General features: G+C 37.2%; 4 protein-coding genes across 4 annotated transcripts; 2 read left to right on the forward strand and 2 right to left on the reverse strand.

Annotated features, from left to right (window-relative positions):
• Positions 1–232: 232 nt before the first annotated feature.
• LOC101291620 (ATP-dependent Clp protease proteolytic subunit 2, mitochondrial-like) lies at positions 233–2,763 on the reverse strand. The gene is made up of 2 exons (XM_004297693.1): positions 2,416–2,763; positions 233–962 (listed from the first exon to the last, which is right to left on the reverse strand). The coding sequence occupies exons 1-2, from the start codon at positions 2,708–2,710 to the stop codon at positions 529–531; spliced, it is 729 nt and encodes a 242-aa protein (XP_004297741.1). The 5' UTR covers positions 2,711–2,763; the 3' UTR covers positions 233–528.
• A 5,479-nt stretch (positions 2,764–8,242) lies between these two features.
• Positions 8,243–9,941, forward strand: LOC101291429 (exonuclease 1-like). The gene is made up of 5 exons (XM_004298564.1): positions 8,243–8,430; positions 8,506–8,619; positions 8,841–8,955; positions 9,073–9,210; positions 9,327–9,941. The coding sequence occupies exons 1-5, from the start codon at positions 8,243–8,245 to the stop codon at positions 9,939–9,941; spliced, it is 1,170 nt and encodes a 389-aa protein (XP_004298612.1).
• A 5,054-nt stretch (positions 9,942–14,995) lies between these two features.
• LOC101291915 lies at positions 14,996–16,827 on the forward strand. Its single transcript, XM_004297694.1, has 7 exons — positions 14,996–15,056; positions 15,268–15,344; positions 15,436–15,543; positions 15,854–15,925; positions 16,094–16,147; positions 16,247–16,285; positions 16,389–16,827. Exons 1-7 carry the CDS (start codon positions 15,008–15,010, stop codon positions 16,593–16,595), a joined length of 606 nt encoding a protein of 201 aa, XP_004297742.1. The 5' UTR covers positions 14,996–15,007; the 3' UTR covers positions 16,596–16,827.
• A 472-nt stretch (positions 16,828–17,299) lies between these two features.
• On the reverse strand, positions 17,300–21,050 carry LOC101292206 (photosystem II stability/assembly factor HCF136, chloroplastic-like). Its single transcript, XM_004297695.1, has 9 exons — positions 20,682–21,050; positions 20,357–20,592; positions 20,113–20,243; positions 19,862–19,994; positions 19,126–19,248; positions 18,576–18,650; positions 18,124–18,239; positions 17,797–17,878; positions 17,300–17,612 (listed from the first exon to the last, which is right to left on the reverse strand). Exons 1-8 carry the CDS (start codon positions 21,019–21,021, stop codon positions 17,812–17,814), a joined length of 1,221 nt encoding a protein of 406 aa, XP_004297743.1. The 5' UTR covers positions 21,022–21,050; the 3' UTR covers positions 17,300–17,612; positions 17,797–17,811.
• Positions 21,051–21,097: the final 47 nt, after the last annotated feature.

Genomic DNA, 21,097 nt, shown 5'->3' on the forward strand with positions numbered 1-21,097 from the left:
GAGAGGTTGTAGATTTTGTGAAAAAAAGAAAAGAAAAAGAAAAGGGAGGGCTTGGGCTTTGGGGTTGGAGTTGGGCAGCAATACGAACACCACTGGGACATATCGGTCATTTTCGCCCTTCTATCTCTCTTTTTATATTTTGTTTTCTTTTTTTGTTCTAATTTCCTAAAGGAGAGTCCAGGTAGGAGTCATGGTTCTACCTGGTGTCGGTGTATATTACACATAGATAATTCCTTTTAATTTTTGTCTTGTAAAGAAATAACTAAAAATGTGAAAGCAAAAATTACAAAGATACACACAAGATCTAACGTCATTATTACCAAGAGACTGCACTTCTCTATTTTATAAGGAGCATGCAAGCTAAAAATTAGCAGAATTGGCGTCACAAAAGAGCAGAACATACTGAAGTTCCGAAATGAAGGATTCGGTCGAAAGAAATCATGTTAAATTCAAAGATGTAGATTAGGACAGATTAAAAAACCAAACTTCAAAAGAGCTATGTCCTCACTGAGACCTAAATCTCTGAAGCTAGTTTGAACTCTTATCCTTTTCTTTGCTTTCTTTGCCTTCTTTGCCAACAGCATCAGTGACCAGAGCCATTGGTCTTTCATCAATCACTTCATCAATTATTCCAAACTTCTTGGCCTCTTCTGGGGTCATGAAGTAATCCCTATCCATATTCTTCTCAATTATCTCTTTTGACTGTCCTGTATGCTTTGAATACAATGCATTGAGTGAATCCCACACACGGACAATCTGCTTTGTGTGAATCGTCATATCTTTTGCTTGTCCACTGTACCCACCTGAAGGCTGATGAATCATAATCGTCGCATTGGGTAGTGACCGCCTCTCACCCTTGGCACCCGCAGCTAAGAGAAGTGAAGCCATTGATGCAGCTTGGCCCAAACAAATTGTATTGATTGGAGACCGTATGTACTGCATAGTATCATAAATTGCAAGACCTGTGTACACCAAAAGAAACTAGACATCACAACCACGAATAGGGTTGTGTCATGCATTCATGCAATGTTTCACCTCACTCAAAGGTATCTTTTAATAGTTTCGGAAAGAAGAGAAAGGAGAACTAAATTTGTAGGTGTCATGCATTCATGCAATGTTTCACCTCACTCAAAGGTATCTTTTAATAGTTTCGGAAAGAAGAGAAAGGAGAACTAAATTTGTAGGTGTACGTTACAGGTACTTCCAACTCTAACCCTTATCAATCTAGCACCAACAACTCCTAACTAAACTAGATTTTTTTTGTTTGTGTGTGTGTTATAGGGCTGTCATTTGTGGGAAGTATGATGGACGATATTCGAAACGAGGACCAGACTGAAGAAGCTAAGAAACAAAGTTCCATCAACCCTTTATGCTCAAAAGTGTTGATAACTTACTCTTGGATAGACTAGAATTGATATCGACATTTTAGTTAAATATCACCACCATCATATTTGGTTTCTTTCTACCAGTCAGCACCAAGTTTTATTTAGTTTCTTACCAAAAAAAAAAAAAAAAAAAAAATCTAGTTCCATAAGAACATAGACCTACAGCTACCTTACAAGAAGTAGCTTCTGCCGAAACTCATACACCATTTTCATTGAATGCCAGATACTTTTTAATCTCTGAACCACACAACTGGGAACGTGCATATAACGGCCAATCACTCTACTCCTATATCCTCAGACCAAAAAAATTTCATAATCAAATCCCACAGTGTTTGTAAGCAGTAGTTTCAATATACTCAAACTGACACTTGAAATTTATAATATTATAATTTACGAATAACATTTCCCTTTTATATAAACTCAGTAAGCTTCAACACTGGTAACATATACCATTAGTTATCACATATAACCACATCACAAAATTCTATGATGCACTTGGCCATGAGGAAGATACTTAATGGCCTGGTTTACTGCGATGAATACATATCCTACCAGCACTACCATATCATGAACTTATCAGGTCTGACGTCTTATGATCAGGTTCAACCCCAAATAGCACACCCAAGCTAGACACTAGAAATATGATAAGCTCCAATCAGGAACACCAGTACCTTGTATACCATATTGTTATACAGATTGCCATCATCACAACTCACCACAACTCACCACAACTAGAAGGTAACCTACTTAGTTCCTCAACTAAAGTGTTTAGACCGTGCGAATAAAAATGAAAAATTCAGATTAAGATTTTACCTTATAATGCAGCATAAGACAAATTCAAACCCACTAGTTATTAGAGCAAGCAATGTGCTAAAGTCACAAGCGTATGATTAGTACCATTTCAGATGCTTTCATTAAATCATTTCGAATATATACAAGCATCAGAGATTGTTTCACAATTTATTATAACTAATACGGTAAAAGAAACAGTGATAAATGAATTTGAAAATGAAAGAAAAGAAATGTTAACCTGCAGTGACATGGCCACCGGGAGAATTGAGGTACATATGGATGGGCTTGGAAGGATTCTCGGACTCGAGAAAGAGAAGCTGAGCGACAACGACATGGGCGGTGTCGTCGTTGATGGGACCGTTGATGCAGATTATGCGCTCCTTGAGAAGGCGAGAGAAGATGTCGTATGCTCGCTCACCTCGAGACGAGTGCTCTATCACCATTGGGATCAGACTGTAGCACCGCGTCGTCGTTCCCCATCGTGCTCTGCTGGTCGCCACGAGCTTGGCGCCTGAGATGAGGCTCCTCATCATCGATTTCCAGATTGGGGTGGGGGGATAGAGGGTTTAACCGAAATTCGAAGGGTGAGAGAGAGTTTGGGGATCTAGGTTTGGTGAGTGGGGTACCTATGACTTTGGGCTTACATGAAAGCCCAAAACAAATATACCCGCAAATCCAAAGACGAATCCCTGGGTTTCGGTTGCTTAAACCAATATTGTTAGGGTCTCGCTATTGTCACTACAAACATTTGAATTATTGAGATACTTAATTACCAAGTGTAAAATGATTAGAAACAAATTTGAATAAAACTGTCGAATACAAATGGAAAACATAAAGCCTAAATCTATTATTACAAATACCCGAAATAATATTAGAATTCTCTACAATAAACTTGTACTCAACTAGACATCAACTAGCAAAAACTGAAGTGTAATTTTAGTACCACTACGATAAAAGATAGATAATGAATTGTTGCGATGCATGGATGAATTGTCTTCTGTCTAAGTTATTGGTAATAAACAATGATAAAGATAGATGGATGAATTGTACTCAACTAGGCACCAACTAGCAAATACTGAAGTGCAATTTTAGTACTCTACCATTTCAACTTAGGTATCACACTACGATAAAAGATAGATGATGAATTGTTCTTCTGTCTAAGTTACTGGTAATAAACAATGATAAAGATAGATGATGTGTTTGTCAACCTTTATGTCAACCTTTATGATTCTTTTTTTTTTGGACGAATCAACCTTTATGATTGATACCAGATTTTGTTTTCAGCTACCTGAAAATTTAAAAAAAAGGTCGTCGTAAGATACTAGAGTTTGAGCTAGTTAAGAGATGAGTCGCTTGCTCTCCCTCTTTTTCACCCTAACCCTCTTCTCCTTATCTAATGGTGGCGGCGGAGATTTCTTTGATTAAAGTCCCGGCTAGATTCTTGCATCGGGGTGGTTATGGTCATTTCTCCTATCTCTTCCTTCTTCTCTCTAGGTTTTGGTGGCGGTGAGAGCAAGGTTCGAAAAGTCAGCCTAAGCGGCCGACTTGTCGCTAGGCGGCGGCCTTCCGAGGCAATTTCATGGTAGTCGTTTCATATAGTCGCTCGGGGAAAAGACGGCCAACTAGTTGGGGACCAGTCAGGCTAGGCGAGTCAAACTCGGGTCTAACTAAAAAAAAAAAATTGAACAACATCGTCGTCTATACTAAATGAAAACCTAATTCAATAAGTCGTTGTGTTTCGCTTTCTCACTTTAACTCTGAGCCTCTAACTCTCTCGTCTCTCCTCTCCTCTCGTCTCATCTATCTGAGGTTTAGGTGCAGGTACATATGCTTGCAAAAATCGAATTTGCAATTGCTTTTATTTTTTGGAACTCATTGTAATGGTTATTTTGAGTACTTTTCTATGTTGCACGGACACTACACCCTAATGGAGTGTCGGACATTCCGACACTGCAAAATAACTGTTCGACACGCCACGTGGAGTGCGGAAAATATTGACTTTTTTGACACGTTTCGAACACGTTGACCAACTCGCCACATCATCTCCGACACGCCACATCGTCATTTATCAATTTTTTAATTGAAAAAAAAAAAAAAAAAAAAAGAAAGAAGAAAGGGAAACCAAAATACTAAATAAAGACTACTGTCCTACTTTTAGGTAAGGACAAGCTACTGCCAGTTTTAGTTAACAACCTACTGCAAATTTGATTTTCTTTAATGTTACGTTTTAAGTTAGAGGTCTGTTACTTCTAATATTGTTAATTATGCACTTCTATCATTTGCATTTGACTCTCTTTAATATTATTTCTAGCTTATGGTTATGTATGGAAACGATGTGGAGGAGCGCACGTGCGTAAGTGCGCACGGAGCTCCGTTCGTCACCTTCCGACGCCAACAACGGCGCGCCTCCCCCCCAGGGGACTCCAGCAGCATTCCCGATTACTTTCCTTCCCCGGCGAGTCCGCCGAATTTCAATTTTCCGACGAGATCACCCAAAACTTCAAATAAAGATCTTGCCGGAAACTGGAATTTGGCGAACTCGTCGGGGATCGTCGGGGAGGGAAAGTGATCAGGGACGCTGCTGGAGTCCGCTGGGGTGGAGACGCGCCGTCGTCGGCGCTAGACGGTAACGAACGGAGCTCCGTGCGCACTTGCGCACGTGCGCTCCATATCCAGCCTCTGGTTATGCAATAAATTGAATTTAGAACATTATTTTGCTAATGTAATGAACTTATTTTATATTTTTGTATATTTTTATTTATTAAAAATAATAAATATATAATTTTATTTTCCGTGTCCAAACCGTGTCGAATATTCAGTGTTTGAGTTTTGTTGTGCGCCGTGTCGTGTCGTTGTGTCTATGTCTGTGCAACATAGGTACTTTTACTACTTTTAGACATTATTATCTCATTGTTTTTGAATATTGTAATGATTATTTTCAGTTTGTTAACTATTTTCGCCATTTTTGGACATTATATTACTTTTTATAATTTTTTCATATTTAATTATATGTTTAAAAAATGAAAATAAATCCAAAAATTAAAAACCGACTAGTCCTCTAGGGGTTAGTCCCCGGCCTTCCGTCCGACTAGCGCCTAACGACTTTTAGAACCTTGGGTGAGGGGATATTCACCATGGGTTTGGGTTCCCAAACTCTTTGCAGTCACAATTGAGGTGTCAGGCTGCGACAGTGACAGTCTGTGGCGACAAGAGGCTCGACCTGGTGATGGTTGTGGATCGGATCCAAATGGCGACGGTGATTTGGGAAAGGCTGGAGCCTTTTCGATCTCTCGCCTTGGTGATGACGGCATCGTTGGTATTCGTGACGTTGACTTGGACATCAACGGCTTGGTGGTTAGGTTTGGGCGTTGTGGCGGCGACCTAGGGCAACGGTTGGCTGGTCTGATTCATACTTAGGTAAGGCTGCAAACGGCGGTGGCAACATGATTGGGGCACCCATCACTTTGGGTGACCATAGTGAAAAGAGTTAGGCCTGGGCCAGAGTTGCTAGGGTTTAGAGAATTGGTTCGATTCTAGGCTTTGGTATTTGGGCTACCAATGCTTGGTTCCTCATGGCATCGAAATCTGGGGTCAGTCTTTTGGCTGACGTTGTTGTGTCTAAGGCTTTGGTGGTTGAGGACTTGGCGCCGACATTTGCTAGGAGTTCATATGAAGTTACCTCATAGGAGTACAATGAGTATGGTTCACTTTGAATAAGATAAGGGAGGTTTTTCTAGTTCTTTTTAAGTAGCTTTGGTTAATTTGGTCACTCTGGTTACTCTAGTTACAATGGTAAGTGGTGAAATGCTTATGGTTTACAATATAGAAAATACTTAGGGTAACTTTGGTTCTTAGGTAGTTTGCATGATTTAATATCTATCGTTTCCCCGCAATGATGGATCATGTTCATGTTGTACTCTTATTTTCAGTTATCAATATGACAATGTAGGTGATGTTAAAAAACAAACAAACAAACAAACCTCAATGATTGATCATTTGTTAACCCTGTATGGCCGATGAACAAAGAATTTGGTACCCCATCGAGGAAAATAAAATATATTTGGGTAAGTCGGCATGGGTTATTAGCTTAATTTTGTTGCAAGTGATTTGCCATTGCTTAATGTTTTTCAGGAATCGAAATAAATTATGTGTTGATACCCAAAAAATCATGCACTTTGCCACGCGACAATTTGTTATGCAATTCATGCAAAATCCTATAATCTTAGTCTTAGGATTCTAACACGCCAAGTAAATATGCCCATTGATGTGGACTCAAGCCACATCCACGCATCTTTGGGGCTTGTAGAAAGTGGGTGTGGTGTGATGCGGTGTGGAAGGTTATAGAGGCACATGACGCTCGTTCGCCTGTTTAACGTTGTTGATAATTTCGGTCTTGGGCCCGAAATTCAAGCTCAACGATCTAAATCGATGACGAATCAGTGAATACAAAAGAATTGGACTACTTATCCCTTAAGCCCAAAATACTTCCAATATTTGAGGCCCAACACCTCCCCTTTAGAAGACCCAAACCCTATTCTTTTACAAAAACCTAATCTCTTCTTTCTTTTCCTATTACTGAACTAGTTCTTCATTTTTCTCTCCCCGCAGCAATGTCAAAACCTAGATTCCATGCTTTTTCCAACTAAAAAGTCTCTTTCTTTTCTGAGCAGAGAAAGAAGAATGTGTGAATGATTCTAAAACAGCTCCTTCATCCTCGAATCACGAGATCGTGGGCTTCAAGATACCTCGTCCATCTCATTCCTAGTTTTCTGTCTCTGCAGCCGTCCCTGCAGTGAGTCGACACTTTCAACTTCCAAAACAAGCCTCCCTTTCCCGATTTCCTAAGACTAGAATCAACGTGTATGAATGAAATCTTTTTTAACCTAGCGAATTAGCCATTGGCAATCACCACAAAACCCAACAATTTGAGTCCTATAAGGAGATGGATTTGGAGTTGAGAGATCTATCAAGCAACAACCCAGAAATCCCCCCATAAACACTCAAGTATGTTTTCATGCCCTCAAGCAAGAAGCCTCATTATCCTTTCCCCAATCTTGTTCTAAAAACCCAGCCTTTTCCATAAAACCAATCCTCAAAACCAGTCCAATTCTCATCACTGCGATGTGGCTTTAGCTCCTACACCAAGCTCACACTACAAGCTCGTTTTGTTGTTTGAATCACATACAAGATTTCCTATTAATCAAATTATTGGGTTAATCTTGACCTAGTCATACTTAATTCAAAAGAACCCTCACATTATGTTTAGCCAAGTACCATTCTTTTATTTTCTTTTCCTTCTTCTTCTTCTTCTTCTTTGATTCCTTCAATTTTCTCGATGCATTCCGAAAATGCTATTGAAGGCACGTAGCTTATGCTCTTTTAGTGACGTTGACCATGATTCACCGGCATTTTCTTCTTCGTTTTTTTCCGGAACTCTGCTCCAATTTCATACGATTTCTCTCGTTTACCGCAACTCTCCTTATTTTCCTACAAAGTATAAAAAGGATTAATTACTTATAAATTGACTTTAAGGGTTAGCTTAATTCTAGTGTTTATATATCAATTATATGCACGTAATTAGTGCCTATATAGACAGTCATAGTTCTTACTTTATCAACTACCAAGATATTCATGCAAGATAGGATACGAAAATTAATCAGATCGGGCCGGCTTCAGGTCGGTACATACTATTTCGACGTAATTTTGTTTTTAATACAACAAGGTTATGCACTAATACATAAGCTGGTATTTTCTAGCTTCTAGTTGGCTATAATACATGGCTGCATAAATATGTAATATATGAAACTTATTGTGACATGATAATTACGAGAACATGCATGTTGCCTTAACTGCGTTGCAAGTAATTCAATTGAATAAATTATGCTTAATGTAATTAGGACAAGGTAAGTAATTAGGAAATATATCATGCTTAATGTAATTAGGAATGCAATGCGCCTTGTACTTGTGTGCCTATATATTCTCAGTTCTTACATTATCAATGACCAAGATACTCACACAAGATAGAAAATTTATAAATTAATCAAATTTATTTGCAGTTTTTGAAGATGGGGATAACGGGATTGATCGAGGAGTTAGGATCCACGGTTGTAAGAGACACCACTCTCGACCAACTAGGGTTGAGCGGGAAAAAAGTGGGGATAGATGCCATGATATGGCTTGTGGCCGTGAAGGAATTGCTGATCAAGAAGGAACCACGTGTTACATTGCTCCCCAGGGAGGAGCGAGAGAGGATGTAAGTGATCTATACTTGATTAAACTTATTATTGTCTTTAATACATAGATTGACCTATTTAATTCTGAATTTTAGACAAGCAGATCGTTTCATGGCGTATTGTGAAAGAATGTTTGAACTTCTAAAGAAGCGTAATATCAAATATATGCTAGTGTTTGATGGGAACGCTACTCCGAGAAAGACCGAAATGTGAGTTCTCTCCTCTTCTTTGTTTAAATTCAACTTCAGTAGGTAATAATCCTTACTTAATAAAAACATTTAGTATAGATATCGAATGCTTTTTTAGTTCTCATCAATGTAAGGATCGAATCGATCATCCGACAATGGGTTAATGGTTAATGCGTAAAGCCCATACGTAAAGCCCATATTAGTCATCAGCTCCTAAGTTGTCATATATCCTCCTAATGCAGACAGTTGTTGAAGAAAAAGATACAGGAGGGCCGCTGTGATAGTGATGGTGATGAGAAAGTCAACTATGACAAGCCAAAATCTATGTTCATTCCTGACAGGGAAAGGGTACGCAAGGTAAAAAGTCAAAAGAGGATTTACTGATTTTTGTGTGTGTGGTAATTTAATACTAGTTATTCAAGCCTAAATTTTCTTAAACTTCTTAAGTTTAACACATATTGTTCATTTTTGAAGTGGTTCATTAAAGAAGATGTGGAGTTTATCGTGGCTCCTTATGAAGCCGATGCTCAATTAACATATCTCGCAATCAAGGGTAAAATAGACGCGGTTATCACAGAGGACACGGACCTTATTCCATTTGGTTGTCCGCGTGTGAGTTAATTTATACATAATTATAACATTTTTTTTTTACTATGACGTGTTATATCTCCTATTGTTATATTTTCTTCACCAAATTCATTTAAGGTTTATTTCATTTTATTTTTCAGGTTATCTTTAAATTAGACGCAGATACTCTTACGTGTCAAGATTATGCATTTAATCGTTTAAAATACCATAAGAAATACAGAACATTTATCCAAAAGATGCTTCTAGAGATGTGCATTATCATTGGCTGTGATTACCTACCGAATTTAGAAGGCACAGGCAAATCGAGAGCTAGCGACGCTGTACTGAAACGGCCATCTTACATCGATTTAATTCCCTATTATGAAAACCCTCTCAAGCTTAGAATTGGGGCAGAGAAGTATGAAACATGCAAGGAGGTTATTCTAAAAGAATTCCAGAAAGCAATTAAAGCTTACACTTATCAACAAGTTTATGATCCCGATTCTCATACTTGTGAGCGCTTATCTCATATGGATTTAAAATACAATCTCCTTCGTGAAGATGCAGATAAGATTCTGGGACCATGTTTAAAGGACGAAGCTGTTCATATTATTGCAACAGGAATTAAATCTTCTGAGATCGAGAAAACTTATATAGTAGAAAACACCAGTGACAAAAGAGCTGGAGCCAAAAGGAAGCCTAGTCCGTTTATCACAGGTCATTTCAAACGTCTTGATGATTCTATTGATGGCAAACGTAGAAATAGGGAGAGTTAAGAACAGTGAAGCATTTGTATTAGTTTCATCATTCTATAATTTCTTTTATTATTTTTCTTATGTTTATCTTTCCATTCTGAAAATAACTAATGTATTTTTGGCTTTTCTTCTCTACTCCTAGCCTCTTTTCGTAGGAGAGGTCAAAAACCATCTATTTCTTTATTTTCTGGTTTCATCTATACTTTTTCTCTCTTCGTAGTTACATTAGAGAGGGGAATTGAATTCTATGTTCTATATGTGATGACGGATGAATCCAACATCTCTAGACACATGAAATTCCCCTCTCCTCCGGTAGCAATCTCAATCTATACATCACCGTAGACATAAATCGAGGGAGTGTTGATATCACAAGAATTTTTAATCCAATTCAGAGTGACTTGATTTTTTAAAAGTGTCGTGAGAATACAAAAATAAGAAAAAAATATCGTGTTTGGTAAATTATGAGAGAAAGTGTTTCTGAAATAACAGATAATTTATTATTATCAAATCTTTTTTTTTGAAAGACAGAGCACCTAGTCTAGCTAGGTGACTCGCAATTATTATTGTTAAGAAGTTTTGTGTATTTTATTCATTTATGCCTATTGTCAATTTATTTACTTTTTGCTATTTATAGTTTTCTTTATTTTGTTATGTACTTTCTGTTACGCTAAAGCGGCCAACGGGCCCCGAAGGTGCCACACACACGGGTCCATAAATGCTAATAATGTCCCTAGTTTAGCCACCCGGATACGAAACAGGTATGTGGTTTTACACAAAAGGCCTCGACATTAGTGTGTGTGGTACCATTCCTTATAACCTAAAGATAACTCTTCACGTTTCTGATGTGGATTCCAAAATGCTCTAATCCAAGCCACACTTTTTTCCAACACTTTCATTTAGTAATCATTTAAATGTTTATTGTTATTCATTCGGGCTAGTAGCCCTATATTTCGAATATATGAATTTCGAATGTCATATTCTTGAACCAGACGTTCACATTACTATATAGTAGAACCCGAAGTTCTAACAACAGAAACTCAAACCCGAAGCTTTGAGCATGATATATAATTTCATTAAAAGTGAACTTGAAGTTCATTTGAGTTACTCGAGCTTGAAGCTTTGAGCACCAAATTTATTGAATTCGAATTTCAACAAACGAGATTTGAGAACATGCAGTTCTTACATTACGATTTGAACCTGAAGCTTCAATTTCACATATGATTGATTGCTCGAGAAGAGCACATATTATTCTCTCTTTGCATTATGTGCCTCCAATATGGTTTTAGATCAAAATGATATAAAATCTATACTGTGTTAAATCTATAGTTAATTGAGGTATATAATATCGTGAACCAGAAGTTTATTGAAAAACCGGACATGACTAGCTAGGTCATATTTTACCTACAGTGTTGCTTGCAGTCAGTAACAAGTCTTGATCACCACTAGCCGTACTCATAGAAAATTACTTATATATATGTCACATATTTTTTGAGTTGTCACTTTAATGAGACACTCTTCATGTCATGAGGGGGCGTAAGATTGTTCCTAAAAAATAATGTAAATTGATGTGAGTTGTGTATCCATCGTCTCATTTTGGTTTAAAGAAATATCTCAGCAAATGAGTTGATAAAAGATCTAGACAAAAGCATGTGTACCACATTTCATTATGCATGTCGACAAAACATATTATTAGCCAAATTGGGAAAAAACAATTCCAATGAAACTGAATATATGAAACGTGATGATATGCTTAGACCTTTAACCCTACATGATACAAAAAGGTATTAATCACAGTGAAATTAAATCAGTATAGCACAATGTCTACAAGACACATGGGAATTATCTATATATTTCCTTATACGTAACAATTTTCTGTAATTTTCTGTAAGTACAGTGTTACATATAGTTGTTATTAACGAGAGACTTACGACATTTGTGATCGTATATTATGAGGATCATAAAAGACATGTTGCTAAAAGCAAATTCCTAAATGTGAAGTGTCATTACAAGTGTATAGTTTGTCAAATTCTTAAAGGATTCAAGTACATGAATGATTCTAATGAAATTCGATCTATGAATACTTGAGAGAGCCTAAATCTATTAAAGTTAGCTCATATATACTCATTCCGTTATAACTAACGTGGTAGAAATTCCCTCAATTAGTACTATGATCGGACTACACAATCAAATTCGAATTATGATCATTATGTTGCTACATATTCCAACTTTCGAAGTTATAAATTATTTAGAGCTGTTGAAGAGCTTATATGAGATGTATCAATACACAAAGATATTGATGTGTATGGCTAGATACGCCATGAGATATTTCAATGTTTTAATACAATTTGCTTATGTTGTCTCGCTATTACTTAGTGTATGAATTTGATCATATGACAAAATGAGGTAAGACGTATTAAAAATCGTCTAGCTCTGTTAGTATTGTTTTAACTTAATTTGCAGATTTGAAATTTCATGATGAGCCTCTATATGCAAACCACGCATGGTGTCACTTTAGTGATGAACAATCAAACCGTTATTTACCGCGCATGAAGCTTCAATACTCAGGGGAGGTTCTCATCAAAAGGAGCATCCAGAAGTATGCTATCTAAGACATATGCTCGTTGTACTCTTATTCTCATTCGACCAGAGTTATTTTTCTCCCACATAGTTTTTGTTATCTGGCAAGGTTTTTCACAAGACGACATTACACGAGTCCAATTTCATCATTCGTTGGTGGATGTCCATAGGGGAGTGTTATATATATTATAATCTATGTGGCTGTCCACGTAATTACTCATTAGTTATGTACTATGATGTAAACTCTATCTCTATATAAGGAGGCTAATGAGAATGAATGAGAACACTTTTATTTCCTCCCAACACTATTCTCTTATCGTTTCTTTACTTTATAACAATATTACAATTTTGCACCGGAGGGGTTATATCACCCATATTCCGGGCTACATAAGAAAAGGAAACAACGGATAATCTTTTTTCCTAATAAAAAAAATAGTGGATAATCTTTATTTGTTTTTCTTTTAAATGAATAATATTTATTAGCTTATAAGACCGATATTATGTCTAGTTAAGTAGGAGCAAAACATTAAATACAAGCTCAAAGTGCCATTTTAAAAAAAATAAAGTGTAAAAAGTTAAAGTCTGAAAATGCGGACAACCTATAACTAAAGGCTAGTGTTATTAACACACCCCATCTATTTTTCTATTCACATTTTAATTTTATTTACAAACTTGTCACTTGAATTTGTTTCATGATTGGTTCTCATTATAGATATGGTGTGTTAATAACACAAAAAGATGTGTTAATAACACTAGCCTAACTAAAAACTGGGAAGGAAGTATGAAAAAAGAAACTAACAACACAATCCTAATACGCTTTGGGCCTAAAGACCACTTATGAAACCCAGTAAATTATAAGCCAAAACAACCGATTTCCCAAACCCATCAAACAACCTGACCAAGCCATCCATCCCACCGGGAGAACTCCAACGTTTTTCACGCCTAATCCAATACGATCATCGACTGGACATGCCAATTTAATTCTCATCTTGTTGATAAGTTGATTTTGTTCCTTTTAACCGAAACTTCTACCACGTTCCTTTACTCAATACCCATATATATGTTATGTATTTTTTATTTATTTTTTGATAATATATGGGTTACCTTATGGCCCCATTTGTATAGTAGGAAATTATGGTATAGAAATGGAATTAGTTTCATTTTTCATTCTAAAGTGATGTTTGGTTGTAAATAAAGGTTGGAAAGGAAACAAAAAATTAGAAATGACTGGAAATTTACTCCTTCATAAAGCTTGAATTGAATTACCTAGTAATGAGTGGTATTCTATTTACATTCCCACCGTGAAAAGTAAATTACTAAAATTAGCCATCTAAAAAATTTATATTTCCTTAAATACATCACATATCCAATTAGTAAAAGGGTGTTATTGGAAAATAAAGCTTTCAATTTCATTATTATGATTTATTAAATATTGTGTAATATGAATGGAAATAAATTACTAACTTAATTAAAATATCAACCAAACACCTACATGAAAATATCAAAACCTTTTCCATTCCATATCAGTATGGAAAGGAAAATAAATCATTTCTCTATCTTGACATTCCTGTTATCCAAACGGGGCCTATGGGTTATGCAATTTAACGACAACTTCATTAGTCACTCTTGTTTCCCGTAATGCCCTTTATTTTGATAAAATTGAAAATACAAAGTATGAACTACACTCTCGAAACACCAAAGATGGAAATATGAAGTTACTGGGTGTATTTAGATATATGCTGACTACATTTAGAAACACCCTCTACAAATTGATATATAGCGTTTTAATGTAATTTACAGAGAAGAGGTAAAATAAAATGGGTAGTCTTCGTGTTGTCCTTTTTTCTTTCGCAAAAGCAGTTTTTTGTTGTTGTTGAAAGGCTGCAAAAGCAGTTTGAAAGCTAGGACTTGGTGCTTCTCATAAGTCAACGGTTGGGAGAAGCTGCTTCAACCAAATTTTTTTAGTGAGTATATGGTGTTTGGTAAATTCAAGCTTAAAAACAGCTTAATGAACTTATGGTGTCCGAAGAGTTTGGCCCAACTTAGAAATAAATTTTAAATTGGGCCAAACTCTCAAATCCACAAAACCTATTTCTTTTTGTATCGGGGAAAGTTAATAATCCTATAGTAATTAGGGCTAATTAAGTTTTCTTTACGGGAACTTGTATGCCTATAAATACCCTAGATCCCTATTATATTCGATCACCAATCTCATTAGATATTCTTAGAGAAGACGTAGAAACATAAGGAACAACGATGACTGCAACAGGTTAGTATTGATCTTTTCTGGTTGTCTTCCGATCAATTATATATTACCTTCTAAATGCTGTATGCTGTAAAAAATCATTATTATTTGTCCTTGATCAAAGAAACACGGGCCTGAACTACCGGGCCAGGCTTTTTATTACAAATAGATAGATACGGGCCTTGTGTACATATGAGAGTCCATGATCGTTCCTTTATTTATATATATATGTTTGCATGCCAATTCAGGGTTTCGACTGGAAAGGATGACAAAGCCGACTTATCGTATGGAATTCTCGAAAGATTATATCTCTAGTACGTTCCTCCATCTCTTGTTCTTATTCTTCCTCTTAACTTTCTTTGTTTTTCTTAATTGTGTGTGTATATATATAGAGATTTTGACTAGAAATAGTTATATCATGTGTTAACGGGTAGATATGTATTGGGTATTGCTGTACAAGCTCTGCAAGGTTGGATCTGAAGTAAACAAATTAATATTGGCAGTCTCACCTATGATCTCTTGCAGAGGACCTGACCAAAGTTTGGAAGGAGCAGGTGGAACCCGTCTTCGCATATCATGGCCTAACCTGCACAATGGATGAGGTATATCCTTAGATAAATCCTTTTTCTTTTTCTTATTGACAAAAACTCTCATTCACAACCTCAAGGACTTAATTTATAATCTTATGTGCAGGATGAGTGTAAAATGATCCTAGAAACAGGTAATTCTGATGGCGGATATATCATTGAAAGGGCTAGGCGTGCTCTCGGTGCTCTCGCCTGTGGTCTGAGCGCACAATGGGTACTGATCGACAATACATCTTTTCTCATTGTTTTCTTATCTTATACAACGAGTGAGCTCTTTTATATATTTTAAACTGCCAAGTTAGCTAGGATTTGCTTCCTTCATTATCAGCTTATCGAATCCTTCTCTTTTGCTGCATCTGTTCTTGATGCAGGATGAGTATCAAACTATCAATCACATATACATTTACTTTTTGTTTTCTTTAAACTTGAACACACCTTAATCAACTGATAGTTTTTCTTTTTGAACAATCTTGTGCTACTTTAATTTATTTTTCTCATTGAATTCCACAACCTTTCAATTGCAGGTTAAACCAATATTACTCGGACAAATCTATTGTGATATGATTGAGATAGAGCCACCAGAAGGGATCTGTGAGGTATGCATAAAATTCCTTCCTTCTTAAAGTTAGTTGAAGTTGTTTGATTTGCGTTATTCAAAGTTTCTCCGAGTTATGAGAGACCTTTTGATTTTAGAACAGTCCTAGAGGCTGTGTTATGCAAGTGCTGATTATTCTGCCTCTGCTAATGTTGCCTATTGTGTGCAGGAACAATTTTTAAGCAATTATGATGATTTCATCGACAAATTTGATAACTTATATGTGAGTAGATAATCCAAGCTTCTCATACAAATATTGTTATGGATTCACTCTCTGTTTGAATATGATAGTCACATTCTAATTTTTTCAAAATATATGCAGGAACTCCAGAAGAAGTGGTACTGCTACGTTCTTTATTTTGTAAGTGTTCTTGATCTTGTGGTTGTTGTTCTTATTATTCTTATTCTTTTATGTTTGGTCGTATGAGCTTAATTTGTTTTAAAATTGTCCTGTAAATGAATAGGAAAAATGTATAACGGTCGTGGCTACTTCGTTTCAAGCAACATGCGCAATAAGGTCCCTTGTTCAGGACAGCCTTCTTGGCACTATCCCCATTCAAGATAAGGTTGAGAAGCTGACTGGATATATAGAAGAATACGATCCGAAGGGAGAAGTTTTAACAAATAATCTAGAGTTCTTTTCCTCTTTGCTTGATGGAATTGCTGAATAAGATTTATACTGCATAACTGGAAGATGGTCAAGACCCCGACTCTATGCAAGAAGTTCTAATAAATTCTTGATACCTTGTTCCGGCTCTTGTGATGGAAAAACATATTTGCTTATTTTCTTGTGTTGTGTTTTTATTTATTCATAAGTTAAATTTCATGTAAGATAATAATTTTTGTTAATTTTGTATGCGTACATTTTGTCGCTTCTATTTTCTAACTGGTTAGATTTCATTCATTTTACTTGTGAGTTATGACAAATTCCGATAACCAAGCAAGACCTTAAAATCAGAACTTAAAACAGCTGCTTTGTTAAGAGTCCAAGATAGGTTCACAAACTCAAGTTGCATGCATTTATTGATAAACTAGTATGAGATTTACATCCAAAACCAACACGTCTCTACACGTTTGGTGAATTTGCAAGCCTAACACTACCACACCCTTGCATGAGTTTGTGTGACAACATTTGGGGTGACGCAGAGTTTGTGTGGCCTTTTAGGTTTCATACGTGGACGTGGATAACCCGCTCTGACACCATGATAAAATAGTTTGGGGTTCACGTCCAAAACCAATTGGCAATAGATAAAGTGACCCAAACCCTTATTAAGGCATAGACAATGTCCTATTTTTCTTATGTGGGATTTATATCTCAACATTTATAGGAAGAGTTTCCCCATTTTGTTCCTTAAATCAAAAGGAATGAACATGTATTGGTTAACCTCTCTGCTGAACCATTTACTGCAATCAAAATATACCGAACATTCAATTTGACAGTTCCATAGGCCATAGCCACAACGAATTTAGAATTTTATCTCAGTAGTATGTGTAACAAAGCAAATACTTGCTTCAGATCTACTAGTTTTCAGGACCGTATTTGTTGACTAGTGGTAATTTTCATATGTAATAATTACAGCAAAATTACAATATCAAATGAATGACATTCAGACCCCTCTTCGCAGCTTTTGATACCAGATCACATATGTATATCGGCAGTACAAAATTTGCAAGCACTATTGATAAACCTGCATATATTCAGATGTCAATGACTTTTTCATTAATTATCAGCAAGAGAAAAAAAGAAAAGCAAAAGTGGAATTTGAACTAAACCGCTGAGTGCTTGTCAAGGTCTATGCAGAGATAAGGCATTAAACTGAATTGAAAGCGTCTAAAATGACATTTGTTATCCCAGGGAGACAAATACATTACCGAGTGTAAATCATTTCAACCAAGATACCGTAGCAAGACCCCATCGTTCCCCAGCACAAATCCTTGATTGTCATCAATAAACCTACAGTGACAGAGGAGTTTAACCGGTAAAGCTCATATATAACCTTCAAACTCTTGCTTAGTTTTAATTCCTTGTGAATATAAACTTATAATAAAAGAGGAATTACTTCCATTCAAGTTTTGTGTGTTAGAACTTATAAGTGGGATATTCTTATATTGTAGTAGTAAAACAGCTGCGGAGATAGGTTTGTGCCTTACAATTCGAAATTACTGTACGTGAACAAACTTTTGGAAGGGAAGACTTACTTTACAGAGTATAGATTTGCGGCAATATTATCGGCTGCTTTGTCACGGACCCAGCTCTTGCCACCATTGGTAGTTCGCAATAAAATCCCACTTCCGCCTGCAGCCCAAGCCTCATCCTGCATTATACAAACAGTCGCTATTGATAAATTAACTGAGAAATACAGACAAGATTTGTTAGACTAGAAGGGAGAACTTTAACAGGAACAAAATCTGCAAAGTAAAACCGTGATTCCATGACAAGAGGCCTTTTTTCCTTTTTCCTAAAAAATAACTTCAAAGATGTTGAAGCTTCCAATGTTTTCTAGAGTTGTGTACATATTTGCAAGAAGCCAAGTGCACTGAAGCCTTCACTAGGCTATTCAGTGATATTGTACAATTCAGCACATTAGTCTTTGGGGATGGGGGTGGTGAAGAGATTATAGGCTTAATAGTCAGTATCATCCAAACTATACCTTTGATCGGTACCCAACATCAAGAATGCCAAATCCCCGGCTTTGGACTGGAACTTCTTCAAACTCCTCTGTTATCTGAAATAGTAAACATCAACTTAGCTTGAAGCCTTCAACAATAATTAAATTAACAAGGTTATATGGTGAAGTGTTGAGTATTGACATTTATGGGGAGGGAAACTTAGTCTTATAAACCAGAAGCAGTAGGGAGTCATGAAAAGTCAAGTCTATGAATCATCACTTAAAATGGTGGGTAAAGCATTTTTTCCCCTAAAGTTAGAGAAACTAATGAAACCTCAGAAACAGAGGAAAAAAAGTAAAAAGAAAGAAAAAAAAAAGAGAAGAAGAGGGGGGGACTGGGGACTGTACTATTTATCCATTTCTTATGTTTATATTGGGGTGTAAAGTAAAATATGAACCCTCATTCGTATACAGACAAGATACAGGGACTTGGTCATCATCCATATAAGGATTTGACTGCTTGAAACATGTGATAACTCCTAAACTTGAGAAAAGAAGATATCTTGAAATTCACTTATCAGTCATCACTTACCCCTGTACCTTTGCTCAGAAAAAGTCCTCCTCCACGAACAAGAAGCCAAAGACCACCATCAGCTCTCCAACCCATATTTTGGATTCTTCTAGCAACTGATCTGTTATGTGGCTGCCAGTATGGCTGAAAATGTAGAGAAGGCATCGGAGCACAGTTAAGATGACTAAACATCCCACATGAAACTCAAAATGAAAATGAGAACATGGAGAAGCAAACACATCATAATAAATCAATGACTATTAGCTGAACAAGGAAAAGATGAACAAAGCACAAGACTACAATAACGCTACAAATGAGCAGTCATGCTTTGCAGGTACAACATGTGGATCAAAATTATTCTAAACTCAACTAAGCATTTATCTCAAGTCTCAACTAATTGGCAACTAGCTTTCTTCTTTCCCCTCTAGTTAGCATTATGCAATGCCATCTTGTCCATCAAATCTTTAACTATCATGCTCCTCCTCTATACTTAAACAACCAACATATTTCATTCTTGGTCTACTCTAACCTGATTCACAGAAATTTGAATTGGTGCAGTCGTAGCAGAAAATGCCATCAAACTTTCTCGATGATATTTTCCAGGATTCACTAATTTCGTTAATAAAGATAAAAAAGAACCTCCCAATATGGTTTACTCTAAACATTCATAGGGGAGAAAGACCCCAAAAAAAGAAAGAGCAAAAAGGTAATTATACAGAAGAAGAGCCATATAGCTTCTAAAGATGTGAAAACTCACCTGACCAGGCTCCCAAGTAAGGAAGAAGTTACCGCGACTTGAGACAGCAACATAGCTTCCATCTGGCGAGCGATTGACAGCGTTAAAAGTTCCCGTGTAGTAACTTGCACCGCTAATGCCACTAGAAACTGTTCTGCAAAAGCAATGAAGATACATGAATCTTTGTTTATCATTACTAACAATCCCCAAACAACATCTCACCAAGGAAAAACTTAGATTGCTTAATATTTGTTAGAAGCCAATATATGTACCTATTAAGAGTAGCTGAAACAGTCTCCTGAACAGCAGCCTTCCAGTTGTATCCCCTATTGGAGGTCACGTAAATCGCACCTTCGTCAGTCACCATCTCGGCGCTCTTGTCACCAGTTGCCTTTATATACACCTGCACACATTTGTAAAAGAGCCAAGACACTTACGATACTAAACTACTATCTCCTCCATTTCCTAAAACAATGCCATGTCAGCAACTAAAATAGGACGGAGAATATGGTTTACCATATCACCGGGAAGCTGAGAGCTTAGCGGAATGCGTTCCCAGCTGTCGCCAGCATCAGAAGTGTGCAACAGGATAGCAGGCTTTCCAACAATCCATCCCTCCTTCCCTTTGAAGCTTATGGCATTAAATCTGTAGTTGAAATCTTCGTCTTCGGCTGACGGAATCGACCGCGGCGCCCAGCTCTGTCCGCCGTCCTTGGTCTCCAGTAGTGTCTGCCTCGTCCCCAATAGAAAACCTAGTCCAAATAATTACACTCAAATGCTTTCAAACTCCTATAGAGGAAGCGAAGAAGGAGAGAAGAGAGAGAGAGAGAAGGCGAGGTACCGTGTTTGGGGTCGTCGGGGACGAAAGCGATGTCGAGGAGGACGACGCCGGGGTCGATAGGGAGGGAGACTTTCTCCCACTCGGAGAGGGCGGGCTCTTCGGACTTGGCCGGTAGAGCGGATGAGCCGAGCAAAGGCACGGTGAGGGCGAGAGAGAGCGCCGCCGTGTCGGAGACGAGGTGGCGGCGAGTGAGGGAGGCGCGGGGAATGAAGCGAGGGAGAGAGGTGGTCGGGAAGTGACGTGGAGGAGTGGAGACGAAGAGGGAGGTGAGAGAGGGTTTGAGGAGAAGCATTGGGTTGGAGGAGAAATCAGTAGAGAGGAGTTGCAGAGTCCTCGCCATCTTCGATTCCACGGAGTCTTTTTCTCTCTCTTTCTTTTTCACTCTCTTATCTCTCTTATCCAAAACAGACCATGAT

The sequence above is a fragment of the Fragaria vesca genome, linkage group LG4, assembly GCF_000184155.1.
Source record: "Fragaria vesca subsp. vesca linkage group LG4, FraVesHawaii_1.0, whole genome shotgun sequence".
In the NCBI taxonomy this organism is placed as follows: Eukaryota; Viridiplantae; Streptophyta; class Magnoliopsida; order Rosales; family Rosaceae; genus Fragaria; species Fragaria vesca.

Excerpts from the sequence above, each read along its gene's own strand:
- LOC101291620 (XM_004297693.1), bottom strand. The coding sequence starts at position 2,710 with ATGATGAGGAGCCTCATCTCAGGCGCCAAGCTCGTGGCGACCAGCAGA. Across the intron at positions 963-2,415 it reads CGGTGGCCATGTCACTGCAG|GTCTTGCAATTTATGATACT; the intron begins GTTAACATTTCT and ends TGGTGTACACAG.
- LOC101291429 (XM_004298564.1), top strand. The coding sequence starts at position 8,243 with ATGGGGATAACGGGATTGATCGAGGAGTTAGGATCCACGGTTGTAAGA. Across the intron at positions 8,431-8,505 it reads AGGGAGGAGCGAGAGAGGAT|ACAAGCAGATCGTTTCATGG; the intron begins GTAAGTGATCTA and ends TCTGAATTTTAG. Across the intron at positions 9,211-9,326 it reads TTCCATTTGGTTGTCCGCGT|GTTATCTTTAAATTAGACGC; the intron begins GTGAGTTAATTT and ends TTTATTTTTCAG.
- LOC101291915 (XM_004297694.1), top strand. The coding sequence starts at position 15,008 with ATGACAAAGCCGACTTATCGTATGGAATTCTCGAAAGATTATATCTCT. Across the intron at positions 15,057-15,267 it reads CTCGAAAGATTATATCTCTA|AGGACCTGACCAAAGTTTGG; the intron begins GTACGTTCCTCC and ends GATCTCTTGCAG. Across the intron at positions 15,345-15,435 it reads TAACCTGCACAATGGATGAG|GATGAGTGTAAAATGATCCT; the intron begins GTATATCCTTAG and ends TCTTATGTGCAG.
- LOC101292206 (XM_004297695.1), bottom strand. The coding sequence starts at position 21,021 with ATGGCGAGGACTCTGCAACTCCTCTCTACTGATTTCTCCTCCAACCCA. Across the intron at positions 19,995-20,112 it reads GTTTCAGCTACTCTTAATAG|AACAGTTTCTAGTGGCATTA; the intron begins GTACATATATTG and ends TTGCTTTTGCAG. Across the intron at positions 18,651-19,125 it reads TTCTGAGCAAAGGTACAGGG|ATAACAGAGGAGTTTGAAGA; the intron begins GTAAGTGATGAC and ends TTACTATTTCAG.